The following is a 23,862-nucleotide window of genomic DNA, read 5'->3' on the forward strand; positions in this document are numbered from 1 at the left end:
TTGGTAGCCTTAAAAAGCGTTGAGGATTAGCCAGAAAAAAAGGCAAATTTAGCGTTTGTTTTGACATACCGCACTGACAGCGCCCTTGCTGGCGGCGTACCAAACAAGATTCGGGCGAGGACGAAGTGCACTAATGCTGGAGATATTGATAAAGACACCGCCATCTCCTTGCTTTTGAATACATGGAGCAATGGCCTTTGCACTGAAATAAAGGCTTTTGATGTTCACTCTACAAAGACGATCAAATTCTTTTTCGGGGAGATCGAGAGACGACTGCTCGTAGATTAGTCTCATACTGCTTTGGGTCGCTGGGATATACGTACAATAGCATTGTTAACAATACCTGCATTGTTCACCACGACGTCGATTCTTCCAAACTGCGACAGTGTGGTATCGCGCACCTGTTGCCAATCTTCTTCTGAAGACACATCTCCCATCACGAATGTGGCTGATCCTTCAGGCTGAGATGCAGTAACCCTCTGGCCGTTTTCTTGGTTCAGGTCAACAATCACCACTCGTGCGCCTTCTTCGACAAATTTAGTCGCGATGCCTTCTCCAAATCCCATCCCTCCTCCAGTGACAATAGCCACCTTGCCGTTCAGCCTTCCCGACATTTTACTTAATGGGTGTCAACGAACAAAAGATAAAGTAAGTATTCCAAATAATTTGGGCGACAGGTCTTTCCTCGGACTCCATATTCTCTTAAATTATAGTATCTCAATAAAACGAAGCTCGCTCTCGGGTGCGGAGTATTACTTGGTAAGTCGCCGACTTCTTTAGCCGAGCCGATGTGCCAGCAACTTGGTTCGATCCACCAGGGTTGATCTACATTTGCTAGCCAAACTATCCATAACTAGGCCTGGCTATCAAATAAAAGTTTCGAAGTCCAGAGACAACTTACAGTTCCAGATTATCGGCTCTTTAACATGATTGATTGATTGATTGTAGCATCTTCCATATAGATCACCTTTTATTGCATGGCGCCATAGCCATCAAAGAAGGCCCTAAGCATACCATGCCATCGGCTATTGTTTTTTTTTTCTTTTCAATTCCGCAAATAAACAAATCAAACTCAAGTATTCCACAAAAATTCCAAGCCTACCAATACCTCATTACACGACAAAGACAAGGAGATTAAAGTTGCTATCATTTCAAAACATATTCGAAAAGCATCGGTTAATGTTGCTTCCTCTTACCAAAAGGGCTTTTCAATAGTTGAACCAGTAGTATAGACTTGTACGAGTACCCTTAGGTCTCTTCAGATCTCTCCAACCTATTCTCAAGGTGAACCGCATCCCTGTCCGTCTTCTCAGAAAGAATCTTTTGATCCAAAAGCTCTCTCTCCTCCATGGTCAACTGTGTCAACTGAACGGCAACATGGTCACCAAAGACTTCGCCGATTTCTTCAAGACTGAGTCCCTTGGTCTCAGGAAAAAACCGCCACACGACGAAAATGTTGATCGCAGTAACGATAAGGAAGACCAGATAGTACTTCCATCCAACTTGGGCAAATGCGGTTGGGGCAGCCTCCAGATACACCATGGCGGTCAGGAAAAGAACCGCAAGGGAAAAAGCAACCCCACGCGCGCGAATATGGCTCGGGAAGATTTCGCTGCAGTAGACGTAGGTTATCGCATCGACACAACAACCGTAGCTATCCACCAAGAGCAATTTGTTAGTAACCAGGTCGGAACCTAAGAAAGAGGAAGCATAGGAAGCCTTACAAAGTAATATAGAGGAAAAGAAAAAATACACCTGCTCTCAGGCCTGCTTCGTTTGTCGACCCTGTATATCTCGCAACCATGACTGTCTCAAAGATCAAACTGACTAGGCAGCCAGAAAAGCCAATGACTAAGGTCAGTTGTATTAGCTGCGCGATCTGGGAGCATATTCATGCAATCGCACTTACGGAAGAGCTTGACACGCCCCAAACGGTCAACAAGGACCGAAGAAACGTAATTGCCTGCGCAAGCCACGGACACGTAGAGAGCAGCTAAGAGAAGTGAAATCTTGTTGCTGAATCCAAGACCCTGGTATAGGAGGACAGAATAATCTGAAAGTTTTGTTAAATTAGCCAGGTGGTCAGAGCCAGAGGATTTGTCAGGAGTGCTCACTATACACAACAAGGATTCCAGTGGACTCTGAAGCAAACATTGTGAAGAATGCGCAAATCATCCTTTTTCTATACGATGGCTTGGTGAAAAGAGTGCCAAAAGTTTCGCCATCTGCTACAGACTTGTCGGCTATTGCTTGTTGCTTCATCTGATAGAATTCCTCACGAGCAAAGGATGCAGCAGCGGAGGCGACTTCGGTCTGACCAATACCGTGTAGCTTTGAGACCACTTTCCAGGCTTCATCCATGCGATCATTCATAACAACTGCAAGCTGGTCAGGGTTGCGTGGACTGGCCCTGTCTGAAGGAACTTACGCCAACGAGGAGACTCAGGAATCCATGGGATCAAAATAAGCATCAAAGCAGGCCAAAGGCATTGCTCTGCAAGAGGAAATCTCCATTGGAACTCAGGTTGTGTAGAAAAGTAGCAGGCAAATCCGGTCCAGGCTGCTAGCGAGTAGCCTAGTACAAGTACAACACCTGGAAGAAGTAAGAATGATGCTCTGTAGCATTCCCTAAAATCACTCACCATGTTGAGAAACCAGGAACCCCCGGGCTGCTGGAGGTGCAATTTCTGCCTGAAACAAGGGGACCAGCACAATAAGGATCCCTGGTTGTATTCTATTAGTACAAATGTTCGACTGACAGGACCTGTGAGACTTACCAACAGCAAAGCCTCCTACAAATCGTCCAACAAGGAACATGGCAATGTGGACGGCTCCTGCCTGAAGCGCACCGCCAACAATCGCAAGGGGAGATGCGATCCACAGGGAGTTCTTTCGTCCGACCGCATCACAAGACCAACCAATAAATATCGCGCCAAGAAAGCCGCCAGCACAGAACAAGCCATTCATGGTGCCCTCAATACGTTGAGTGTACGCATATTTAGAACTAGTCTTCTCTGATGAGAGGTCGAAGTATTGATACCATCCCGGCTGTCCAAGGGTCGTCGATGTGATACTGAAGGTGTATCCGTATGTCAAGCTTCCTAACGTAAGGGCAAGAACAACCTAACACTATCAGTATATGAGGTGAACAATACAATTGAAATACTGACAGCAAGATTAAAGAGCGAAATTTTCCGCTCAGGAGCTTCCGTGATTTCAGTATTTGCCATTGTCAATAACTGATATCTATATGCTCATGTCATCAAAGGTATAGAAGATCAGTAATAGGAGGAAATTATTTGCAGAAGATAATCCGAACAAAGAAAGATTATACTCAGATGCAGGGGTCCTTCTTAGGAGCTTTATGGCTTTATAGAACACAAGTACTCTATAATGTATTGCTGGGACTAGTCAGCTCCTAGCTTAACTTTTCCAGTGGTGGGTCGATCGAATCTGGAGTTGCGGAGAGGAGCCCTGGGGTAAGTCGGCTATTTGGAAATACAAATAGATTTTTGCAGATCATGCAGATCATGCGCATAGGATACAGCTCCTACAATATTTTCTGGCGAATAATTAGCTCCGTAAATGGTTGCATTCAACCTCGGCCTCTCATATCTGTTAAGTAACCTCGTTTATATGTGTAAGATCCCGAAGGGCGAACGCCGCTACGTCGTGGCCCCTAGTTTTGATGTTTTCCACTCACCAAGCAGGTTCGTAATGGCCACTAGGTCGAATAGTAATTTCAAAGGAGGTGGATAGCTCACATATCTGAGGCTGTGGCTAGAAATGCATGGATAGACACCGATCGGGAATATCTCATGCCCTGCTAAATGGTCTGCGTTAAGTGGACCTGAAGTACGGTAATACTCGACTGCTGAATTGTCCAGTGGACTACATGTATTACATACATACCAAATTCCTGGCCCTCGGCCTTTAAACCAATAACAAGGCCTATATAATTATCGGACAAGGTGCAGACAGTTACACCGAGTAGGCCAGTATCGAAGTCACGCTCCTACTTATTTTGTTGTCCAGTTGCCTCAAATAATTCTCATATATGTTCAATACAATTAAATACCTGCTCTTCAGGTTTCAAAGCTCCATTCCTGATTATACTGGTGAGAAATGACTACCAGGAGATACCAATGGCTCAATTAGAAAGGCAGATGTTATTAGCACGTTCATTAATGCCATTCGCGCACTTAAGGAACAGATGACCTAAGCTATAAGAGCATAATAAGAGGAAAATAGAAAGAACGTATTCGTCTGGGATACATAGAACCACTATTTTGTTTGGAGTTAGCCCTGGGACGAACCTTTTGCCAAATTTTACTGTTAGCCTCTTTGCAACAAGTTAAATAAATGTTGCTCAATGGATGTGTGCAACGATGGTTGCATTTGAGTCAATGTGAGAGAACCATAAATATCAGAAGCAAATCATCACCAGACGGAAAAAATGGCTCATAGAATAAGAGGACTCAAAAAATTGCAAGAGAATTCGCCAAGCTCGCAATGCCACCTATCAACCAAGTTAATTGACGACTCAACTCTTGTGGCTACTCCCAGTTATATTCTTACCTGGAGTATTAAAAGGCGCACTGGTGAAGAAAAAAGTCCACCGATGTCGTTCTTCGCATGCCTGGGACAAGAGCTGGGGCAGTTCAGCAGTCAGTGGATAATGGCCTAACAAGAAAAGTGAGACGGAAGTACAAACCTCGAGATCAAACATTTCGCCTATCAGACATCCCCACAGACTCAGTAAATACTCATGCAGATACCATTCTGTCTTGCGCGGCCAAACCTCAAAGGCAGGAGCATCCCCTCCGACAGCCGCAAAGTAGCTTCGTAATCCCGACGTTAAGATCCTAGAACAATGTATAGAGGGTAGGAGAGGCGGCTCACTTGTCGTGAAGAAACTTCTTCATCTCTTCACTTTGTTCGACTCCAGCATAAGCCGGATTATGCGCGAGGTCTTCCAGCTTGGCCGGATTCTCCTTTTGCATCTCGTAGTATCTAGACACATAGCCACTGCGCACCAGAAGGACATCACCCGGTTTGAATTTTACATTCTGTTCTTTTGCAACTTGCTCCAGCTCAGATAATGGGATTGCATAGCCACTGAATGGGTCATACGGATGCCCATGCTTCTTAGCCCAGGAGTAGTGATCCAGCAAAACTCCACGAGTGGCAATTCCATGCTGAGCAATGGCCTGAATACCACAGCGTGTGCCTGTGAGAAAATAACCCTCATTTAGACACAAGAACCTCACTGTCGTGATTGATGGGACAGGAAGACTGACTGGATACAACCTCTTTCGGATCCAGGTTGTTGTATAACTTTTGGATTCCCAAATGTCCAAAATGCCTGAACCCGTCCCATTGACTGCCAGATTGTGTGTTCATATCGTAGAAATCATCAAAAATGCAAGGGTTGATCGGATGAGGGGCAATTTTGTGTTTGAAAGCCGTGCGGTGGAATGATGGGTGTTCGGGGTAGCGGAGAGACCAGCTAAAGATATATCTCTAAGCTTCTCATTCAAAAATAGGATTGGGTTCGTATCTGTCTTACTTGAGAGGTACAACTTGGCCATCCTTAATTTCACTTTCTTTCGCAGCTGCAGTAACCTCCGCAGTCAAGAGATTGATGCGGCCCAGCTAGCAACAACGGGTTTGATTAGCATCTTCCAGAATTGGTGAATGATAACATATCGTAGATTGATACCTCGTCATCAATGCCCCAAATCCAAGCCGTCTCAGGAGGTACATCCTTGCCAGCGTTGAAGTTCTTCAATTCAGCCAACGTGGGAAGGCCACGAGGAAAGGTCTTCTGAGCATGCTCCATATTGGGGATGTTAAAAAAGTTGAGAATTAAGGTCTGGGTAGTTGGGTACAAGGCACCTATTATTCGAAGTAAAAGGATATGTGTTGAATTCTACCATAGATCTTAAATACCTCCGTTGAAGCTATGCACGGGCCTTGTCGCAATAGCCGGAGAAAATGGGCGGCATCTGGGTTTTGAGCTAACATGACCCTGAAATCAAAAGAGATTGAGCTACATTCTCACTAATTTTCCTTCGTTTCTGTGGTGTTTCGGCTCTTGATTTTGGGTTGGCACCGAGAAACGCAGTTCGACCGCGGAGTGGCAAGTCGGCGTTTTCAAATCGTTCCAGTCTAGTTGCCGATGCCAATTGTATTGAGATCTTCACTTCTTGAAGAGATTCTATTTGGCCAAAGTATCTATATTTTTTATTTCGTTCTTCGGACTTCGTCAAATTATCACGAACATGGAAATTGGCAGCAAATGAAACACATCAAGTTGCCTTGATCGGTCGGCCAGACTGAGCGAAGTGTTGCGTATTCAGTCATCCACACCTTACGAGCATTGATACAGAAACTTAGACTGTAGAGCGGCTAAAAACCCAGGAATCTATGGTTTTAAATGTTGTTAACCATGTAAGGAGTCTGATCGGGCGTGCTTTCACGAACGTGTGGCATGCACATATGGGATACTTGAAGCCGAATATGTGCAACGTGTCTTCTGCCTGCGTTCGTTTTCTTGTGGAGATCTTTCGTTTACTGTCGGCTCTCTTATCTTCTGTCCTCTTCTTCCTGCGTATCAATTTCAAGTCCATTACCAAGTTTCCGTGCTATCTCGGTCAGGACCTGGATGGCAAAGCTCTTGATTGATCGAGAATTCATTTATATCTGAAGTTAACCTTTAATGAAAGTAAAGTCTCTACTGATATGAATGAAGAAACTAGCCAAGGGCCTACAGTACGCTCGCTATCTGCTCAAACAAATAAATACCCGCCCCCTAGTAGTCGGGCCCTCACCAACGGAGTGCGGTGAGGGCCCGACTAATTAGGTGGCGGGTACCGGGATTCCAGCTACACGGACTCAGTTGACAACCTTGTAGATCTGATATTCCACGGCCTCGTCTTTCCCCTCAACCACAAAATGACCTTGCCCGACAAACAATGAAATCTCCATCCACTTAAGCTTTGGGTCATTTGTCTCAAATATGGGACCAGAAAACCACTCGTGGTCTCCATAATTGGTTGTCTTGGCGTCAGGTGCCCATGACAAAACCTTGCCGGCTGCTTCGTCCACTTTCAGGACTCCATTGTAGTGGACATACAAACTGTGGCCGTCGGCCGTTCGTGCTTGAATTCGGACGTTAAGGTGTGAGACATTCGTCGACGGATCAAGCTTCGCAGGGGGAGTTAATAAGAACGATTCCGGGAGAGGAGATATCGCTGAACTCTGGCAACATACCAAAATCCAGTCACCGCTCCCTGGTAAAACTTCAGCTTCCACTCCTGGCCCCGTGATGAAGCCGTGGGTAATGGGGACGATAACCCGAGAAGGGCCACTCTTGATGCCATCGAGGGTCACACTGTTCTCTTTCGACATGTAACCCCTGACGGTACAGCATGGCTCAAGCTTTGGGCTCATTGTGATATCTTAAGATTTAATATCGAAAAGTAATGGGGGATGTATGAGTAACGGGTGAATTTAAAATGATTCAAGATGTGCTTGATTACATTGAATTGAATTCAGCTTCTGCATGGCCTATATACTAGACACAAGCTTGCATCAACCACACATGAGACATATTTGCTCGGCTTTTCCTTTCGGTAATATGCTAGCTGCGCCTTGACGGCTCTTGGATTCGCGGACGCGAAGACCCCAGAAAGCTAGGTATCTCCGTTGCGGGGTAAGACTGCCCAAACGGCGAGGTTTCTCACACGAAAGCTACCAAATATTGAAGGAATCAAACAACTTACATTTTGGCGTTCCCAATTTTACGTACTTTACAGTTATCGTGCGCTCATAGTCGTGGGCAAATCTAGATCTCCCTTCGCTCATGTCACCATCTTGGCTATCAAATTAGATCACCATGGCTCCTAACTACATCGAAGAAATGTTCTCCCTGAATGGCAAGACAGTCATTACGACTGGCGCCACAGGCGGCCTGGGATCTGCGATGACGATGGCCCTGGCAAAGGCGGGAGCTTCGATTGTCTCAATTGAACTGCCGAACGATCCGAACTCCGCCAGTCTTGCCCAGGCCATTGCCGACGTCGGTAGCAAGTTCCAAGCTTTTCATTGTGACATTGGGAACATTGAGGCGCTGCGCAGATGTTTTGCGGAGATATGGGCCGCCGAAATTGTGCCAGATATCTTGGTTAATAGCGCCGGGGTCATGCGGCGCAACCAGTGCGAAAACGCAACCGATGCCGAACTCAACCTGGTAGGATCTTGTTCATTTTTTTTTCAGTGCTACTAAATACTTACAGGGCACAGCTGCTCGATGTCAATGTGAAATCTTTCTACATTTCATGCCAGGAGTTTGGTCGTAAACTCTTGTCTCAGAACCGACCCGGGAAAATCATCAACATCGCATCGGTAACCGCATTCCAGGCGAACAAGAACACTAGCATCTACTCCACAACGAAAGGAGCAGTGGTGCAAATGACCAAAGCTTTCAGCAATGAATGGGCAAGCAAGGGCATTCAGGTCAACTGCATTTCTCCGGGGTAAGAGACCCTGCCACACGGATCCCTCCCAGATGAATTGCATGATTGACCAAACCGAATTAGTTTTATGAGAACGCCAATGACAGATGCGTATGCAAATGACACTGCTGTCACATCTTATTTGATGGAAAGGGTCCCCATGGCTCGATGGGGAATTCCAATCGAATTGAACCCCGCTCTTCTTTTCCTGGCATCCCCAGCAAATACATTCACTACTGGAATATCTGTTGCAGTTGACGGTGGATTCTGTGGAAAGTGAACGGGATCCATGTCATATACTGTAGCTTTCTATGATAAAAGACATGTACAGGCTTATGCGAACAGATGTTTTAATCTTCAAAACATCGATTGGCTTTGGTTTTAGTTAGGCCAGTGTGGAGCTCCAAACAGATACGTCTTATGTTCCTTGGTGACTATTGGAAATCTTTACTTTGAGGTCGGTTATAACCAGGTGAGATAATATTAGTTTTGGCTCCTATCACGGTAGATAAATTTCTCCCCTTAAATATCTCTGGACAGAACTATTATTCCATTCGAAGCTGCCCTTCTTTACTTGACCATGCATTCAAATTGGGCTATTATACTCGCTCCTGGGGTCCAGGCGGTCTGAGGGAGAGTATGAGCTTTCCAGTCGCTTTCTAGAGGATGTAAGATACGCGCGATATGCAATTAGTACGAGGAAGTAGGCCTCTTAGATAGGAAGAAGACGGCCAATATATACAGAAATGCGAGTGCAAAAAAGGATCCTTATCAAGTAATGTTACTCCCAGAATGCCTTTTCCTGAATGAACTTCATCGCAACCCCCTTATCGTGCCCAAAGATTAGCTTTGCGTTAAACAATCTTTGGAGTCTGCGGACCAGGTGGAGACTCCGATACCATGCAGTATGGTCTCTCGCGAGACCACCTTGCGGATGACCCAGTTCGTAATTTTCCACAACGTGGAATTGGTCACTGGTCCAAATGAAGGTACCATCGTTCTCGAGATTGACCTGTAGCATACACAAGCCAGGGCTATGTCCAGGAGCGTGATGAAGAGTCAGCCCTTGAAAGATCTCGAAAGTTGAATCTGGAAATGTCGTCCAATTCAACTTCTCAAGTAACATATAGTGGCCAAGATAGACACCTAGGTCGGCACCTGTTGCGACAGACCAGCATGCATGCTTAAACTCATCTTCATGAACATAGATGGGCACATCAGTTCCCATAAAATGCTCAAGCCCGCCAGCATGATCCAGATGCAGATGGCCCATGATGACCGCTGCCACGTCCTTAATATCGTTCCCAGTCGCTTTGATTGCCGCTGGTAACTTCTGGGCCTCAGTGTACCCGGTGCGGGCAAATATATCGGTAAGAGGGGCACCCCATTTCTATTGTGAAGTAAGCAATTTGACCATGAAAGTCAGGCTGAGTACATATAGGTACTAACCACTTCAAGATCTTCCGCACATCCCGTCTCGAACAGAATAAGTCCAACTCCAGGGTAATCGATGAGAGCAGAAAGAACAATCAGATCACGGCGTTTGTTCTCTGGGTTTTTGGTACTCAGTGAGCTAGTGTTGCCACCACGAAGAATCCTGGATTAAAATATTAGTAAACGCTAGATTCCAGCTGTAACTAACAGTAATGTCAGACGGCAGTTCAACGAACCACGACTCATCAAGTTGCAATGTTCCCAAATCTAAGATGTACATCTTCGTTCCAGGCGGGCACTTGAATGCTGGAACTGCAGCTGAGATCAGCATACTCGCGGGGTCAGCAGACAGTGACATGTTGAGCTACTGGGAAAGATAGATTTGAAAGAAGATCAATTGTAGAATGAGATATAGGAAGGTGTGTGTGACAATATGTGCGAAGTGAGCAGTAGAAGTAAAACAATCATATGAATGCTTCTTTTCAATTGTTGTCTTTCTTCATGCCGAGTTTGGAACCTCGGTGACTTCTTCGTACACGGCCATGTTATTCCAGCCATTCTCCAGGGATTGGTGGGTAGTAGCCATCGCCAGCAGAGTCGGCGTATTGGTCAATTTGAAGGAAAGATGCCTAGGTGAGTTAGCAGCCAGGTGATTAAGTTCGATGGTTTTTAAGCTTTACTTGGGACCCCGCACGAACGAAATCTTTACTGAGAATGTAGCCTAGGCAAGACCAACTTCCCTTGACCCGAGGGCGTCTCGTAACTTCAGTGGGTAATTTGATTCGGCCGATGAAAGAGGTTCAACTCCACGGACTCTATCAATATTCATCACTGCCCTATGTATTTCGCAAAATCATCCGCCTGTACTTCACCTGCTCAAATAACGCAAAAGTTTTAAAGCTTGGCTACACCAAGGTGGGTTTTCCAACCCCAGAAAGGTGAGATGGATCCACTAGTTTCATCACTCTCGGTCCATTCTGCACTCATCACACTATGATTCAGCCTGACAAACTTATAGAGGGCGTGCTTCTGAGCAATATCTTTGAAGTATTCCAGGATGTGTGGTGCCTGCGAGTAGCTATTACTTGAAATTGGCCGGAGGCGTTATGAGAAAGCTTCGGTGCGGGATGTCATAGCTCACAAGGTACTCCAATTTGGATTCGGCTCCCAGGTGAATTGATATGTGGGAACGTATGTCACAGGCGTAGCTCGGATATATGTTCTCATACTAAGTCCTCGCAGTTTCGGAATTATCCTCGTAGACAATCTGGTCGATGTTGCGAATGTGCTGGCTGATTTGGTGCGCCAGGTTTAATCCAGACGCTCCTGCACAGCCGGCTATCACCCGCAGATGACGGGCTACCTTAGGATTTTCTCTGAGACGGTGTATAATTCTGAGGCAGCATGAACAGCAGCCCGGTTGGCATCAGAGGGATGAGTAAATTCTAGCATTGTGATAGATCAGGGTGATTCAAGTGCAATCACAATGGAACCACGCCCTCGAGCGCATCTAACTACTTTATTGCATGCCCAGCCGGCCAATCGGAAGATGTCCATCGGCTACTTGCAATTTGCCTCGGGACTTCTGCTATTCGTCCTCCACGTATCACTCCGGCGCAGATTCCCGCCCCAAGATAAAGCCTACTCACCGGATATGCAAGATGTCAATCTTAAGACGATCGATCTTTGGTTTCCCCAGTTCCGCCGTCCCTTTCCCCACACCCGACTCTTTGAAAATTAGATGCGGGGATTATGGATGGTTTTTTTCCCTCTGTTGCCTGATGTATCTCGACAAGCAGCCTCGCGTGTAAATATTCTATCACAAACGATAGATAACACTTCACACCAAAGGAACGGAAACCTCGCAACGAGCGATGGAATATGCCAAACGTGCCAAAGTCGCATGCAGGTCTTGCCACGCGCGACGAGTGAAGTGTGATGCCGCGGCGATGCAGCCATGCTGGCATTGCCGGGTGCGCGGAACCCCCTGCGAGCTCATAGAATCCAGACGTGGAAAGTAAGCCAACCCCTTCGTGAAAGCGTTACTTCCAGCCTAATCCTACTGTGATGGTCAATCTGTTGTACAACGCAAAGATCGCTAAGTTTAACCCAGATACGCACGAAAGAGAAGGTCGGGCGCAAGAGCCCAAGACCAGATTGCGTACTCTGAGAAGGTTTCTGTTCCCCTCCCACGACACCTGCCTACACTGCAGACAATGACGGAGAACGCCTCGGAGCATATGTCCTCCCTGGGGCAACCGTTGACTCCACATACGACGAGCAGTCAACTGGAGGGCGGGCACCCGGAAGGCGACCAGTTGCACGAAGGCCCTGAGATGCTCTATGCGCGGATGGTCGATCATCAGCCGAGCGAGCACGAGCCAAATTTCCAAGCTGGCAACGCCAGATCCTTTTATATGGGCGAATCATTCAGCCTTTCTTTTGTGATCAATTCAATGTACAACAATCCTGGCCAGGAGGCCAACGTGAAACGGCACTATCCTATTCCCGCCAACGTGGCCGAGCACGCGCACGATGCTGCCGAAGGACTGAAGGATTACGACCCGGCTACAGTTTCATATCTCGAAATGCGTGGTGCGTTCTCGTTACCGCCCCAGGATGTCAGCAACGAGCTCATTCGTGAGTTTTTCGAGTCGTTTCATCTGGCATACCCTGTCTTTGACCGACAAGCATTTTGTGCCCAGTACAGACAGGGGAGTGTGTCGTTGTTAGCTATGCAAGCGATATTCTTCCTTTCCTTCACAAGCTGCAGTGACGGTTTACTGCAAAAGGCTGGCTATCAGGACCGGCTCACCGCCAGGAGAACGTGCTATCTTAGGGCCAAGGCACTGTACGACATGGATTATGAGAAAGACAAGGTACAGCTCGCGGCAGTTCTTTTTCTACTGGGGTTCTGGTGGGAAGGGCCTGAGGATCAGAAAGATACTTGGCATTGGCTTGGGTCAGCGATCGGTCTTGCGCAGACTTTGGGAATGCACCGGTCGTAAGTGTTTCTGTCTTCCATGTGTTTCCCTTCTTCTCCGTATTTTATTTTTCGGTATTTTTATTCTTACAAATTCAGGACTGCGAATTCCGGTATGTCGCGGCGCCACCAGTCGATGTGGAAAAGAATTTGGTGGTCCATCTATGTTCGTAAATCCAATCCCAATCATCTTTTATGGTATTTACTAGATCCAGACTCGTGACCGACATGCTGCCGCCTCTCTTGGTCGACCGATGCGCATAAATGACAGCGATTGCGATATCGAGATGCTCAACGAAGGGGACTTTTTGGTAGATCAAGACTTCGATAATGATCTGCTAGGTGATCAACAGGACTTTCACATCATGTATGCAATCGAGATGTCAAAGCTTGCCGTGATATGTGAGTACTATTGTTATGATCTGCCGGAACTCAATAGCACGGACCATTTTGCTGAGACATGAGATAGTGGGCAAAGTGCTCACTATGCAATTTGCTCCTCGACAGCAGGAGGACGCCGATAACAGAGAATCTCTAGTGCAAGAGCTCGCTCAGTTAGAATTTTGGTTACCGCTTCAGCTGCGGCGACAGCCCGTTGACGAGTCCTTGGATGCTCCCTTCTGGTCATGCATGCTACATGCATGCATCCAGTGAGTGAAACAAAAGGACGTTTTAGATTTGAATTCACGCTGACAATACTTTAGTAACTGTCAAATTCTTCTATATAGACCTAACTGTGCCGATTCTACTTTTTTGAACGAGGCGCAAATGGAGAAAAGAGCGATGTTAGCGGCAGATCTGACGACTCGCATTGCGGAAGATCTATTAAGTGCTGGAACACTGTCTTTTGGCCAGCTTCACCTGTACGGAACCCCCATCAATTCTTTGACCGCTATGCGCTAACAATAACGTAAGTGTTCCTTCAATTTTTGCGGCTCTTTCTATTCATTCCGTTGTTATTCGTCGCAAAGACCCAATTCGGCGGCAACTTGCGGAAAACCGGGCTCGGCAGTGCATGCTAGCTATGAGCGAGCTTGCCAAATCCTGGCCAGTAGCCGGGTGGATCCTTCGTCTTTTTATTAATTTGATGAAAAAGCTGACAGGTCACAGCGTGGGGCGTGATAATCCGTCGAGTCGGAACAAGGCACACCAGAGTGGATATCGTGGAGACTCGGGCTTCGAGTTGCCGTCAGCAACAGTCAGTTCGGTCGAGAATAACGCCATGCAAATGGGCTCTGGCTTGAATAGTCTGATCAATCGGTCTCTAGAGAATGACCAATCGTGTACAAGGGTAGAGGAATGGAACGAGGTTCGGCTAACAGACCAGCTGTTATCCGATGTAATATGGGCACCGGATCAGACTAACTTCGATTTTGATCTCCTATTTCAAGAGCGGTCGAACGGTTGTTTGCCTTTCAGTTTCGGGTCCTTTGCAGAAACAGTCATCCCTGAATATCCTCGGCCGGCGATTTGACGCCTCAAACAGGATGCCTATTGTTAGCCTTAGCATCATAATGAAGAAAGGTGTATCAGCAGCTAAGTGCAATACTGGGCTTTTAAATGTCCGCGGACTACTGCGATCCCAAACGCGACCACTGCGGGTTCTAGTATAGCCCGGTTCTAGTATAGCCCATGAGGCTGATCGAGGAGATTGTTCACAAACCATAAAGGCAAGTTCTGTTCCTCGCGTTCCTTCGGGACGATCCGGGGATCTCCACACAATAATTAAGACCAAAACTCAGCACTCAGCTAATACGGCAGTTTTGGGATTTTACAACCCAATATGTGGATTCTCTCAAAAACTACTTCCTTGCGAACCATGCTCTCCCAGCCGGTGTACCAGTGACCTCGGCTTCTTGCTCTGTCGACTTCTCGGTCTTTACCCCAACAAAGGTGGGGGAACATACTTCGGTTCATATAGCCTAGTAGGCATAGAGTTCGCAAGATAGCTCTTTCTCACAATGATATTACAAAAAACCCCGCTCAAATCTCGCATATGCGCGGGGAGCTATTAACCGGCATTATGGCAACCAAAGAGGTATAAAGGTTGCCATCATTCGATCTGATTTCATTCAATCTCTTCGGGTCAAAAAGTTGTTCTCTTTCTCCAAGCAACCTCCCTTTCAATTCTACCTCAACCATCACAATGCCAATCTTGGAAAGCAATAAATCTGCCCATGCCTGGCGATCCTTGCCAGACGCAGTCAGTTCATCCTTGGGAAACTTGAATCACAATCTGAACCACGACGCTCAATGGCAAGCCTTCATCAACACTGAGGCTATTCATCAGTCGGTCACATTTGGTGTACAGTCAACCGGCTCTAGCAATGCAATTCTGGTTTCTGTCGAGCCTGGTGCGAAGACTAGCGTGTCCACCGGCCTATCTTCAGACGCCGATTTCGTTCTAATGGCCCAGCCTGAGCACTGGGAGAACTTTTTTTCGGCTAGTCCCAAGGCCCCCTACACCAGCTTTGTCGGCATCCAAGTATGTTTCTCTTTGAAGCTAGAGATCTTAGATTAGTGGGGTACAGGGCTAATTTACATCGCAGGGAATGAACATTGTTCAAGATGGCGCTGGCGTCCACGGCGACCACGACAAGTACAGCCAGTTCGCCCATCTCACAACTCGACTATTGGAATTGATCCGTGAGGGTCTTCACGGACCTCTTGCCCAGGACAAACAGACCGAGTCCGATGAGGACCACCTTACTGGCAAGTACGTCTACATCGAGCCTCCAGTTTGGGGCAAGTCCAAGGTCTTCTATGAAACCAGTGGTACTGGGCCCCAGGAGATCGTATTTTTACACACCGCGGGAAGTGATAGCCGTCAATATCACGTTGTTATGAACGATTCAACCATGCGGTCAAAGTGCACGATGTTCGCCTTCGATCTGCCGGCCCACGGCCGCAGTTTTCCCGGCAATAATCATATTCCCGGAAACCACACCACCAATGAGGAGGCGTATGTTGGCGCTATCCGTGAGTTTGTCAAAGTCCTGAAGCTCAACAAGCCTATCATCTGTGGTGCCTCCATGGCTGGCCAAGTTTGTATCGCAGTGGCTATTCGCGCCGAAGAAGTCGGTGCCGGTGGTACTATCCCCCTCCAGGGCTGTGATTACATGACTATGAAGCGTCAATTCGGTGACAAGTCGCCTCTCGTTAACCAGTCTCTCTTTAATCCGGATTGGATTTATGGCATGATGGCTCCAAGCGCCCCGCTTGTCAATAAGCAGCTTATCTGGCATCTTTACAGTGCTCAAGCGTACGGTATTTTCCACGGCGACCTTGATTTCTACTTCGGAGGCTTTGACGCCCGGGACCGTGTTTCTCAGATTGACGTCAAGAAGTGCCCAATATACTTCCTTACTGGCGAGTTTGATTGGAGCACTACGCCCCAGATGAGTCAGGCAACTGCTTCTAAGATCAAGGGCGCAAACTTCAAGGAGATGGCCGGATTGGGTCACTTCCCAGCTACCGAAAGCCCTTCTCGATTTGTGAGGACCATGAAACTCCGTTTTCTCTCTGAAACTTGCTAATGATGAAAAAGATCCCGTACCTACTCGACGCCATTGAATGGATCCAGAAGACTCGTGGTTAAGGGCTGCAATCAGCGAGTTGCTCTTTCATGTTCAGTATTTCTATTTGTTAGAGAAGCTTGATTTTCTTTAACGCTTAGGTTTTTTTATCATCACTTAGCGTTGGGGTGTAGATGTGTTACCGGGCTTTTGTGCCATTAGCAAAATTATTTATGCCAATATACGCTCTCTATATATATTCTCGCCCGATCTCTCTATACACAATACCCTGCCGAGCTTGATTGTCTCGGCTCTCCCGCAGCATCAAAAGTCCCATTCGGCAGGACACGAATCGCCTGCGCCGTACTCTGCCCGGGAGCAACCCAAGTGATGTTGTGACCACGAGACTCCATGAATGCAACAGTAGAGTTGTCATAGGCATACTCAAAAGTGACCTGGTTGGGGACAAGCTGATCATGCAGCCGTGGTTTGGCCAGAGCTTCTGCAGCAGTCAATCCTTCGTCGACGATGTGAATAATATTCTGCACTGTGGCGGTAATAATGCGGCTGCCTCCGGCGGCGCCGGTAATCAGGTAGAGTGTCCCATCAGGCCGGGTCACCATTGCGGGTGTACAGGACGAGAGAGGGCGCTTTCCGGGTCGGATGTAGTTCGCAGGGGAAGGTATGAAGCCAAAGGAGTTGGAGGATCCGGGGATTGAGAAGTCTGCAGCAATCCAGTGAGACAAACCGACTATTTTCGGCAGGGGGGATACATACCATTCATTTCGTCATTCATGATGATTCCCGTCTCAGGGACCATGACTTGACTGCCGAACAGGAGGTTGATAGTCGTGATGACCGAGATCGCGAGACCGGAGTGGTCCGCTGCTGCGATGTGGGAAGTCCCCGGGCTAGAGCACAGGGTTAATTATACATAGCAAAGCATAATCAGGCAGGCGGGTGAGACATACGTGTCCAAACTCTCCAAGCCCGCGGGGTCATAAGCGGATACATTCAGTGTGTGAAAGTCGGAGATCTTGGAATGAATCTCGTCGATGGTGGACTGGTTCAGCATGCTGCGCTCATATTCATACATTCCCTTGACAAATAGAGGATCGCCGAGTTCGGTTCTCTGTGCACATGGTTATTAGAGAGTTGCATTGAGTACCAGAAAGAACAATCTTACCTCGCCGTAACCAAAGCGTATGGCCTCGTCCATCCGATGAGTACTCAGATCCACAGATTTTTCAGACGAGAAGAAGTCCTTGTAAGTGTTGAGGATTTTCAAGATACTCATAGCGACAATACCACTGGAAGGCGCACTGGTACTAGTAATCGTGTAGCCACGATAATCAATCTGAGAGATATTGCGGATGGCAACATCGTAGTCGCGCAGATCTTCCAGTGTCATTGTGCCATTTGCGCGCTGCAGAGCATTGATCATGGTCTCAGCAATGGGGCCTGAGTAGAATGCACCAGGGCCCTGCTGTGCAATAACATCGAGCGTATCCGCATAGCGCCGCCGGGTGATAATGTCTCCCACACCCAAGCGCGTACCATTTGGGGCAAAGTCAAGGGCCCATGTGGGGTCATTGACGAGGAAGTCAGGCCCATCGCCGACTGCCGAGTTCATGTAATTGACTAGGTCCGCTGTGACGGGAAATCCTTCACGAGCGGTCCGGATCGCTGGCTCCAAAAGTGTAGCCCACGGCAAAGACCCATAGTTCTTATGAAGATGCTCCAGACCACGGACTTCGCCAGGCACACCGCTGATGTTGGCATTAGCGTGACTGTTTTTGAATTACAGAACGTCATACCTACCTAGCCAATCCGCCGAAGATCGAGGCGTCGGTGTTGTTTCTGTACATTTCCTGGAAGGCAGCTGCCGGTGCTGTCTCGCGGAAATCAATAAACTCGTAAGAGCCATTGGGTGCGTGTACGAGCATGAAGCCTCCTCCACCGATACCACTATGGTACATCCCTAAACGGCGTTAGCGAGCTGTACCTTTTTTGAAAGTCATAATTTATCAGAAACTCACCGATAACTCCAACACAGAATTGGGTCGCAACCAACTGTTAAAATCCGTGTGAGAAAAGAATCCAGACAGTGTGGCAGAAGAAGACTGACAGCATCAGCGGCATTGCCGCCTTTTTCCAGAATGTCTGTTCCATGACGTGAACAAATCGAGTTCTCACTAGCAACAGCGCCCAGCTTGCCAGGTCCAATACCCCGATGGGAAGCATCGCGGTCATCGAGACCCCGGTCAAAGAATTCCAGCGGCGAAGTGTAAACATTAGGCAATTGCACCAGCACCAAGACCAAGGACAGTACCGCGAAGAGGCGGATTCTCATCGGTCGAGCCATATTCACAAGCCGTTCCCACTTTCCAATACGTGATGTCGAACGAGATTCAACAGCTATTCCCGACTCTAGGGAAGATGGTGCGGATGAAGGTGACAAAGGCTATCACAATGGTTATCCTCTGAAAGTCTCCGCCAGCAGTAATGGGGTAACATAGGACAAGAAGCAGGGTACTTATTTACCAATTTCTCCGCATCTTGTGTGCCGATCTCTGAAGGGCGTGGCATGGGCATTCCACTTGGCAGGGATCCTGGCGGCCAAGACCCGCTAGGAAGATTTGATTTGAGGTGGGTGATTCTAGACAAGTCCACAACTGCGTTTCTTCAACCGTGGCGTGAGAAAGAGTGCAGAAACATCCCTCTTGTTCCGTTATTACTAGCGTTGCTGGTGATTATAAATGTAAGAAGATAAGTAAATGACTCCGTCAATACTAGGAAAGGGGCACGAGACCCCGCCGATAAGCCAATTATTAATTGCCAAGCCTCGGAGTACCCTCGGAGTTACTACAGGTACTGTAGATAACTAACCAATAGCGACACTATGTCCTCGATATACTCTACTGCGCGCCTACCAAGCGGGTGAATAGCATTGATTGTTTACTCTCTAGATTAGCTATCAGCATCTACCGCTTGTCTAATCCACGCAACACTCTCGGCCCACTCGGACGGGATCTCTTCTAGTGGTTCCAGCGTCGCAACAACAAGCTGGCAGCCCCAGTCACGGACATACCATCGGTGGGACAGAAGGTGCATGCATACCCCGTAATATAGGAAGAAAATCCGAGCTACCCAGTTCCCCTTTTGGAGAAGCATTAGATATTCTTCGGTAATGAACAGCGGCCATGCAATAGGGCCTCCATACGGGCCAGTTTTCGGCCATGGCTCAACGGCCCGGTAAAGAAGCTGCCAAGCCGTTTGATATATGGCTTTTCCTGGACCCTGGATTTCGTTGATGGTAGTGCGCAACCGGCCGAGCGATTCCAAGATTTTTCTATAATCATCAGTACCGTGTGGAATACTCCATTCGCAAGGGACATACGGGTGTAAATCCAAAAGTTTTACTATTCTTGCGTCTAACAAGCCATCGCTTCAAAGAAGTCAGTGCCTACCACTTGATGCAGACTTCGGAAGGGAATTGGATACCTATTGGGGTCTCTCGTTTTGAAGTCTTCCTGTCGGTCACTAAAGCACTGCCAGCCCTTCAGCTCGCCCTCGCTGTCAAACGCGTTGATCTGATCGAACAACATAGCACAGCCAGTGATCAACCTGCGAACCTCGAGAACCGCAGAAAGAGGATCCGCGGGGCGGTTTTCAGGGGATATGCTCGGAAGACCGGTCGCAAACAACATGATGAATACGGACGACATAAAGGCTGGTTCTTGATGCTGCGTTGAGATGTTGGATAGAACGGTCCCGAGCCCAGAACACGCTTGGCTCTGGTAGCGCAAGGCAGTATTGATCCACGATTGACGGTTATCGGCCTCAATCGAGGCCAGGTGTAGTGCAGAAAATGCGAACATGCCGTCAAGCAAGTATGGGAAGAGAGTTGCCATGCGAGGTATACTGATAGAAAAATGATGGGCTGATATATCATCTTCGGACAAAGTGCGGTACGTCGAGGTTAAGTATTGATGTAGCAGTCTTGTCTCCAGCATGCGGGTCGACCACGGATCTCCCGTAGTCGGGCTGAGAGACCCATTATCAGACCCATCATGCGCCGTTGATGCCTCACGGGGGCTGTCTTCTTCGTTTGGGGGCGGATAGTTACACTCGAGCTTTCGCCTTTTGCATAGCGAGCATTTCGGGATCCCCTCATCGCACTGACAATATGTTAGATTGAGCTTTTTTACATTGCAGAGAGCAACATAATGGAGGAAGAAATGTAGGAGAATAAGCAGTATATGCTATTCAAAACTATAAATTTTCAATCGCGGTCGTACACACGGCGAGCTGAGTGACCAATTTGCAAATGAACGAACCTACCTTGACATGTCTCCGTTTACAAGCCAGACAGCCCTTTCGGGACTTGGTATGGCTGCGACGCGACGGCATCGACAGCCGGTACGTTCCATCAACTCAGGATATGTTGCTCCCGCTGCATCGAAGATGGTGGTGATGCCGCTCCTTTGAACTGAGAAGTGAGACAGAAACCGTTCACATTCCGAGGCCGGGGGGATCGACAGCACATGATACACTCTGATTGGGTCATTCTGCTGAGGTAATCATTTGGGGCTTTCGATTTTGGGAAGGGTTTTTGAGAAGGATTTTGACAGTGATGGGAGTGGTTGGAGGGACGGCCTCGGTTAAGAATGAATGAGAGAAGAAGAGCCCGGCATCATATAAAAAACCGAACAATACTAATGTTTATTTACGAGGGATCTCGATCCTCCCGTTACTCGTACTATAAATATATCTGACTGCTCAGCGTTCCGAATAACTTAAGTTCACGGCTAACAGATAGTAATAGGCACCTCTAACCGCCCCACATTATGCCAACTTCTGTTCTGACAGAAGATAGATATAGTTGAGATCTTTGCTGTACAAATTTGCCCATCCCCGCAGTCCCCCTCCCCCGATGTGGAGTCGTGGGGCCAGTTCCCAGCAGTTATAATTGCTGGGGTGGCGAGCCGTGGGGGATGCGGACGCTGCGGCTCGCAGGGTGGCGGCTCGCAGGGTGGCGGCTGCGTCTTTTGGGACGATCACATCCAAGCTGGCGGCCATGGAGCCAGCAGGCGCGTTGCAGAGGCTTACGAACACTGCCGGCATTCTTCTGGACTGGATCGGAGAATTAAAGGTCCGGCAGGTGGACGAGCGCCATGGCCTGCTGCTCAGCTTTGCCGCTGTCTCGCACATCTTCCCGGATTACGCTCGTCGCTCTCTAGCTGCTGAGGATGTGAGACAAATAGTCCTAAAGGCGCTCAAATTGAATTGAGATCGACGCCCCTCAAGAGAATGACGATCCAGGTGCGGAGTAATAATGGGCCCACTCCGGACCGAATTCGAAATGTCCGATGGTAGCTTCTGATCGACAGCATTCTCTCTGGCCTCCTGGCAAGGCATAAATACAGACCAAAATCCTATGCAAAATAGATGTGAATCACTGCAATCAGTTCAATTGACCTTGTCGTCGCTTCAACCTCGCTCTGGCCTCACTTTTCTTTCATCTGATCTTGCTTGACTTGGGCAACCTGGTTGATCTCAATTGCACAATTGCGTCTAGGTCCTTCGCGCTCATTGCGATCACTTGACATGGGCCCATTAAGCGCGCTCGCTCTCGCTCTGTCAGCCATCCCGGCCGTACTAGGCCTTGCTCACAATGACGGCACAGGTCGGCTCCCGGCTATGGGATGGAACAGCTGGGTGTGTTGCCTCTCTGTCACATCCCTAGCTATCAGATCCGCGAAGCTTACAGACCATAGAATGCGTATCATTGCGATGTCAATGAAACCAAGATGTTGCAGGCAGCCAACGACATCGCCAACAAAGGCTTTCAGAAGGCCGGCTACAATTACGTTGTGCTTGATGACTGTTGGTCAATAAAGAGTGGGCGAGACAATGTCACCAACCGAATTCGACCAGATCTGTCAAAGTTCCCGCATGGTATCAACGGGCTCGTAGACAAGATTCACGCGTTGGGTTTGAAGGCTGGAATCTACTCTAGCGCAGGCTATACTACCTGTGGTGGGTATCCGGCAAGTCTTGATTATGAAATGATCGATGCGACTACGTTTGCCGAATGGGGCATCGACTACCTCAAATATGACAAGTACGCGTAGTGCAATGGCACAATTTGAGGAGCCAATAAATGCGAGCTTGAGACATTGGCTAACCGAATTGTGCAGCTGCGGGGTTCCCGAGTTTTATGACGATACGTGCTATTCTTGCAACGCTGATCCCACTTTCGCCACGAACTTGGTGAATGGGACTTGCACCAACGACACCGAACAGAACGGTGCTGCCACAATGATGCCGATCTGCGACTCTGCGTGGCCCACAGACGGGCGAAATTACAGCCAGTCCTACACTGCACTACGTTATCGTGTCATGGGCAACGCGCTCTTGAGCCAGAATCGGTCGATACTATTCAGCTTGTGTGACTGGGGTACTGATGAGCCTTGGACATGGGCAAATGAGACCGGCAACTCATGGAGAATGTCCAACGATATCGAGCGTATGCGCCTGTTTATATCTAATTGTTCGCACATAGCTAATTGTCAGCAGCAACCTGGGGAGATGTTACTCGCATCCTCAACATGAATTCTTTCCTTGGCGATTACACCGATTTCACGGGGCATAACGACCCGGACATGCTCGAGGTCGGCAACGGCGATCTGACAGTCGAGGAAACTCGAACTCACTTTGCCCTATGGGCACTGATGAAGGCACCGCTCTTGATAGGAACTGATATCACCCAACTCAGCCAGGCCAACATCGACATCCTGCAGAATAAGCATTTGATCGCGTTCAATCAAGATCCGATTTACGGGAAGCCAGCGACTCCGTATAAATGGGGCGTCAACCCCAACTGGACCTATAATTCCACCAATCCGGCTGAATTCTGGTCCGGGCAATCGTCTAAGGGTATTATGGTGGCCATGTTCAACACACTCAATACGACGCGAACTATGACGGCCGACTTTTCCGAGATTCCAGGACTGACGGAGAACTCATACCGCGTCATCGACGCGTGGACAGGGAGGAACATGGGCTGCAAAAAGGGCAGTTTCAAGAAGACGCTGAACGCCCACGACACCGCGGTTCTGCTCTTGAAGGACACGTGCGCTGGCGTGTCGGATGTGGCTGAAGAATAATGGAACTGTGTAGTGGGCTCGAGCGCCCTCGTGCAAAAAAAAAAAAAAAAAGGCAGCGAGGCGCCGCGCTAGCTCTCAGCGCTTAAGTAGAGGGTAGCCGCATTGTCTGCTGATCCCCCTGTACTTCTTGAATACCCTCTTTATGCCTATGGCCAGTAGTCGTCCATGGTATAGTGAGAAAATTATGTTTTACCGAGTGACGGCACAAGTTGCCATAGTTACGTTCCCTGTCCATTCTA

At 48.1% G+C, this 23,862-nt stretch overlaps 9 protein-coding genes across 9 annotated transcripts; 4 read left to right on the forward strand and 5 right to left on the reverse strand.

Annotated features, from left to right (window-relative positions):
* Window positions 1-1,248: 1,248 nt before the first annotated feature.
* Window positions 1,249-3,230, reverse strand: PFLUO_LOCUS2608 (uncharacterized protein; the record flags this gene model as incomplete). The annotated part of the gene is made up of 8 exons (XM_073779765.1): window positions 1,249-1,654; window positions 1,725-1,851; window positions 1,910-2,053; window positions 2,115-2,378; window positions 2,429-2,593; window positions 2,643-2,723; window positions 2,778-3,123; window positions 3,171-3,230. The coding sequence occupies 8 exons, from the start codon at window positions 3,228-3,230 to the stop codon at window positions 1,249-1,251; spliced, it is 1,593 nt and encodes a 530-aa protein (XP_073636688.1).
* Window positions 3,231-4,478: 1,248 nt separating this feature from the next.
* Window positions 4,479-5,842, reverse strand: PFLUO_LOCUS2609 (uncharacterized protein; the record flags this gene model as incomplete). The annotated part of the gene is made up of 7 exons (XM_073779767.1): window positions 4,479-4,519; window positions 4,579-4,651; window positions 4,715-4,841; window positions 4,903-5,230; window positions 5,301-5,509; window positions 5,570-5,655; window positions 5,723-5,842. The coding sequence occupies 7 exons, from the start codon at window positions 5,840-5,842 to the stop codon at window positions 4,479-4,481; spliced, it is 984 nt and encodes a 327-aa protein (XP_073636689.1).
* A 1,055-nt stretch (window positions 5,843-6,897) lies between these two features.
* Window positions 6,898-7,455, reverse strand: PFLUO_LOCUS2610 (uncharacterized protein; the record flags this gene model as incomplete). Its single annotated transcript, XM_073779768.1, has 2 exons — window positions 6,898-7,209; window positions 7,276-7,455. 2 exons carry the CDS (start codon window positions 7,453-7,455, stop codon window positions 6,898-6,900), a joined length of 492 nt encoding a protein of 163 aa, XP_073636690.1.
* Window positions 7,456-7,900: 445 nt separating this feature from the next.
* Window positions 7,901-8,544, forward strand: PFLUO_LOCUS2611 (putative secondary metabolism biosynthetic enzyme; the record flags this gene model as incomplete). The annotated part of the gene is made up of 2 exons (XM_073779769.1): window positions 7,901-8,254; window positions 8,308-8,544. The coding sequence occupies 2 exons, from the start codon at window positions 7,901-7,903 to the stop codon at window positions 8,542-8,544; spliced, it is 591 nt and encodes a 196-aa protein (XP_073636691.1).
* A 756-nt stretch (window positions 8,545-9,300) lies between these two features.
* On the reverse strand, window positions 9,301-10,311 carry PFLUO_LOCUS2612 (uncharacterized protein; the record flags this gene model as incomplete). Its single annotated transcript, XM_073779770.1, has 3 exons — window positions 9,301-9,909; window positions 9,969-10,116; window positions 10,190-10,311. The coding sequence occupies 3 exons, from the start codon at window positions 10,309-10,311 to the stop codon at window positions 9,301-9,303; spliced, it is 879 nt and encodes a 292-aa protein (XP_073636692.1).
* A 1,858-nt stretch (window positions 10,312-12,169) lies between these two features.
* Window positions 12,170-12,961, forward strand: PFLUO_LOCUS2613 (uncharacterized protein; the record flags this gene model as incomplete). The annotated part of the gene is made up of 1 exon (XM_073779771.1): window positions 12,170-12,961. The coding sequence occupies one exon, from the start codon at window positions 12,170-12,172 to the stop codon at window positions 12,959-12,961; it is 792 nt and encodes a 263-aa protein (XP_073636693.1).
* A 2,121-nt stretch (window positions 12,962-15,082) lies between these two features.
* Window positions 15,083-16,534, forward strand: PFLUO_LOCUS2614 (uncharacterized protein; the record flags this gene model as incomplete). The annotated part of the gene is made up of 3 exons (XM_073779772.1): window positions 15,083-15,421; window positions 15,486-16,430; window positions 16,484-16,534. The coding sequence occupies 3 exons, from the start codon at window positions 15,083-15,085 to the stop codon at window positions 16,532-16,534; spliced, it is 1,335 nt and encodes a 444-aa protein (XP_073636694.1).
* Window positions 16,535-16,726: 192 nt separating this feature from the next.
* On the reverse strand, window positions 16,727-18,816 carry PFLUO_LOCUS2615 (uncharacterized protein; the record flags this gene model as incomplete). The annotated part of the gene is made up of 7 exons (XM_073779773.1): window positions 16,727-17,175; window positions 17,229-17,362; window positions 17,423-17,583; window positions 17,638-18,220; window positions 18,273-18,432; window positions 18,491-18,524; window positions 18,580-18,816. 7 exons carry the CDS (start codon window positions 18,814-18,816, stop codon window positions 16,727-16,729), a joined length of 1,758 nt encoding a protein of 585 aa, XP_073636695.1.
* A 2,715-nt stretch (window positions 18,817-21,531) lies between these two features.
* Window positions 21,532-23,623, forward strand: PFLUO_LOCUS2616 (uncharacterized protein; the record flags this gene model as incomplete). The annotated part of the gene is made up of 4 exons (XM_073779774.1): window positions 21,532-21,705; window positions 22,232-22,578; window positions 22,655-22,983; window positions 23,034-23,623. The coding sequence occupies 4 exons, from the start codon at window positions 21,532-21,534 to the stop codon at window positions 23,621-23,623; spliced, it is 1,440 nt and encodes a 479-aa protein (XP_073636696.1).
* Between the last annotated feature and the right edge of the window lie 239 nt (window positions 23,624-23,862).

Source organism: Penicillium psychrofluorescens, assembly GCF_964197705.1.
Source record: "Penicillium psychrofluorescens genome assembly, chromosome: 2".
Lineage (NCBI taxonomy): Eukaryota > Fungi > Ascomycota > Eurotiomycetes > Eurotiales > Aspergillaceae > Penicillium > Penicillium psychrofluorescens.